The 3,310-nt window shown below is 31.5% G+C and overlaps 1 protein-coding gene across 2 annotated transcripts in view; it reads left to right on the plus strand.

The window, feature by feature from the left end:
* The window catches only part of LOC101503100 (lysine histidine transporter-like 8), a 5,008-nt gene extending 3,235 nt beyond the window's left edge, over positions 1–1,773 (plus strand). For both annotated transcript variants that reach the window (XM_027330207.2, XM_004485663.4), the window contains exons 5-7: positions 1–376; positions 466–597; positions 909–1,773. In XM_027330207.2, coding sequence (XP_027186008.1) covers positions 1–376; positions 466–597; positions 909–1,394 — 994 coding nt within the window. In that variant the 3' untranslated portion in view covers positions 1,395–1,773. The remainder of the gene's footprint in view (positions 377–465; positions 598–908) is intronic.
* Positions 1,774–3,310: the final 1,537 nt, after the last annotated feature.

Raw genomic sequence — 3,310 nt, forward strand, 5'->3', positions numbered from 1 at the left:
AGGAACTGCCACAGCTTTGATTCTCATTGGAGGAGAAACCATGAAACTGTTCTTCCAAATAGTTTGCGGTCCAACATGTACCTCAAATCCATTAACCACAGTGGAATGGTACCTTGTTTTCACTTCTCTATCCATTGTCCTTTCTCAACTTCCAAACCTCAATTCAATTGCAGGACTCTCACTAGTAGGTGCTGTTACAGCCATTACTTATTCCACCATGGTTTGGGTACTTTCTGTGAGCCAACAAAGGCCACCTTCTATCTCTTATGAACCCTTATCGCTTGCATCGCCTTCTTCTTCGTTATTTCTCGCCTTGAATGCGCTTGGAATTGTAGCCTTTTCTTTCAGAGGACATAATTTGGTTCTTGAAATTCAGGTACCAATAAATGATCTTCTAAGAAACTGTTATAGTTTTGCCTTAAAATTTAAGTATATTGAAGATATGCACTTTATTTTTTCATTCAGGCCACAATGCCTTCAACATTTAAGCACCCGGCTCGCGTGCCAATGTGGAAAGGAGCCAAGGTTGCTTATTTCTTCATTGCAATGTGCCTATTCCCTATTGCCATTGGAGGCTTCTGGGCCTATGGGAACCAAGTAAGTAAACTCAACACTAGATTGAAATGATATAGATTATAGAAAAAGGTACAACTAGTGGATACTCTAGGTAGATGTAGAGTTGTTTTTGTTTCATCAATTAGTTCAACCGCTAATTTTACCAAACACTTTAAATTAAATCTTCTTACTTATCTGCTCTCCACTATTAACTAGTTTATCTATCACCTGCTACTTTTTACCAAGCAGAGCCTGTAGTTAGTATTATTATGATGTTGGTTTTATTTAATAGTTATATATCAAATAATTGTGATGCAGCATTCACAATTTTTGTATTATGGTTTTTGAAACAGATGCCTTCTGGAGGGATTCTGACAGCTCTATATGCATTTCACAGTCATGACATCTCAAGAGGAATTCTAGCCTTAACATTCCTTCTTGTAGTGTTCAGCTGTTTAAGCAGTTTCCAGATATACTCAATGCCAGCTTTTGACAGTTTTGAAGCTGGTTACACAAGTAGAACAAACCGGCCTTGTTCTATATGGGTTAGATCAGGTTTCAGAGTTTTCTTTGGATTTGTCTCTTTCTTCATTGGAGTTGCACTTCCTTTTCTCTCAAGTCTTGCTGGTTTGTTAGGAGGACTCACTCTTCCAGTAACTTTTGCATATCCATGTTTCATGTGGGTTCTTATTAAGCAGCCAACAAAATATAGCTTCAGTTGGTATTTTAATTGGATTCTTGGTTGGTTGGGAGTTGCTTTTAGTTTGGCTTTTTCAATTGGTGGAATTTGGAGCATGGTCAATGATGGACTCAAGTTGAAATTCTTCAAGCCCAATTAATTTTATGTTTTTCTTTTTCTTTTTCATTATGTCATGCACATGTGGATGGTTTGAATTGATGCACTTTATTATAGTTTCACAGAACGAATGGTCTAAAATTTAGTGCATGCTTTATCTTTGGTGGAAGATTTGGTTCTATTACGAGAAGTAAAGTGGAAAGTATAAGTTTGAGACAGAGCTAAACTTCACCATTCCTTTTGATGCTCTTCAATTTCTGTTATCTCTTAGTGTTTTAGCCTATAGTTTTGAAGCTTGTTATGTTTAGAATGTAAAATAATGATTGTATGTTTGTATTCATAATTGCTGAGTGTTACCTCTAGAACCCCCAACTCCCCAAAAGAAAGTATTGGAAAATGTGGAAAACAACGATTCATTTTTACTTTCCAATTTTCCTTTTTATTTTTCTTTCCAAAATGATCTCCTATTTTAAAAAAATCATATATTAGTATAGTCCTTTTTAGCACAATTTTGTTTTTATAGTTAAATTTACACAGTTTAACTTTAAAGAATTGAGATATCTCTAATTCGAACTTAAACTCTTACGTATCAATATTTTTTAGATTATTAATTGTGTTGTACTTACATTTTTAATACATTTTAAACGGACAATATACATTGACATTAAAGATTGGAGATAAAACCTTTAAATTTGAATTTATAGTAGGAAAGTATATATAAAAGAGAAATAAACACTTACTTTTACCTTTGAAAGTAAGACTTGTTGTCATGATATGATGGTCATTAAATTAATATTAAAAAAATTAATGACTAAATTAACTCTTCATTAGTCAACGTAGTCTCCCAACATTGGAGAGATAGAGAAAACAAGTTTGGTCAATGACACAAACATATCAACATTTCTATGTTTAGAAATCATGTTTGTCTCTCACAATAGTTGGTCCAAATATGCACAATATCTTCACTGAAATGAAAAGGAAAGAAAAGAAAAGCACTCTGAATGCTTTCTTTGACTACTCAATTTAAGATGTAGACCTTTCATACTTTTGTTTGTTAGTAACAGGGAAGGGGAATAAAATATCACGATTCACAAATAAATTAAGAAAAGCATCTCTTAAAAATGGGTAGATGTGATAATATAATGAAATCAAATATTCCATTAGGAGCATAGCTTCATTAGACCATGATGACATCACCATTATTCCCACTTTGATCAACGCACTATAGTTTTTTGTTATTTTATAGGACTTCTTTCTCTTTGACCCTTTGGCACACATCCAATACTTACTGAACTTTTTTTTTTCTTTTCGTAATAGTGGTTTTTCTTTTCTTTAAATTTTAAATTCCACGATATTTGAAAATAGATGTTCTTTATCTTTAACCTACTATTAAAAAAATTAAAAACAAAAAAATAGCCTTAAACTCTCACTCAGGGATTCAAATTGTGTGTCGTGAGATATTTCTCATGGCACTATTAAAATTAATCATTTTAAATTTTAAAAACTAAAATAAAATTTACATTAGAATTATCGCTACTCAATTTTGATTGAGTGACCAAAATGCATGTGTTGCATGTAGTGTAACCGAATGACCTGCAGCTCAATTTTATCATATACAAGGTGAATAAATAATAATAATAAAAAATAAAGTAATTAAATTTAAGTAATTAATGAATTTCAATTAAAAATAAATTATTCAAAAAATCTTGAATTTGAATTATAATTAAAACAATTATTTACATGACTTTATTAAATCAAACTCTAAATTTTAAAAGTTAAAAGGGTTAAAACCAAAATAATAATAGTAATAAAAATAAATAGTGACACACTCACTAGGGTAAGCAAGTCCCACAGTCTCATTATCATCATTGCTCTGCTCCCATTTTTTTTTTCCTTCTCTCCCTTTCATTTTCAAATTGAACATAAAGAAAAAGAAAATCAGTAGTAATAATTGATGAG

Source organism: Cicer arietinum, chromosome 1 (genome assembly GCF_000331145.2).
Source record: "Cicer arietinum cultivar CDC Frontier isolate Library 1 chromosome 1, Cicar.CDCFrontier_v2.0, whole genome shotgun sequence".
Taxonomy (NCBI): Eukaryota; Viridiplantae; Streptophyta; class Magnoliopsida; order Fabales; family Fabaceae; genus Cicer; species Cicer arietinum.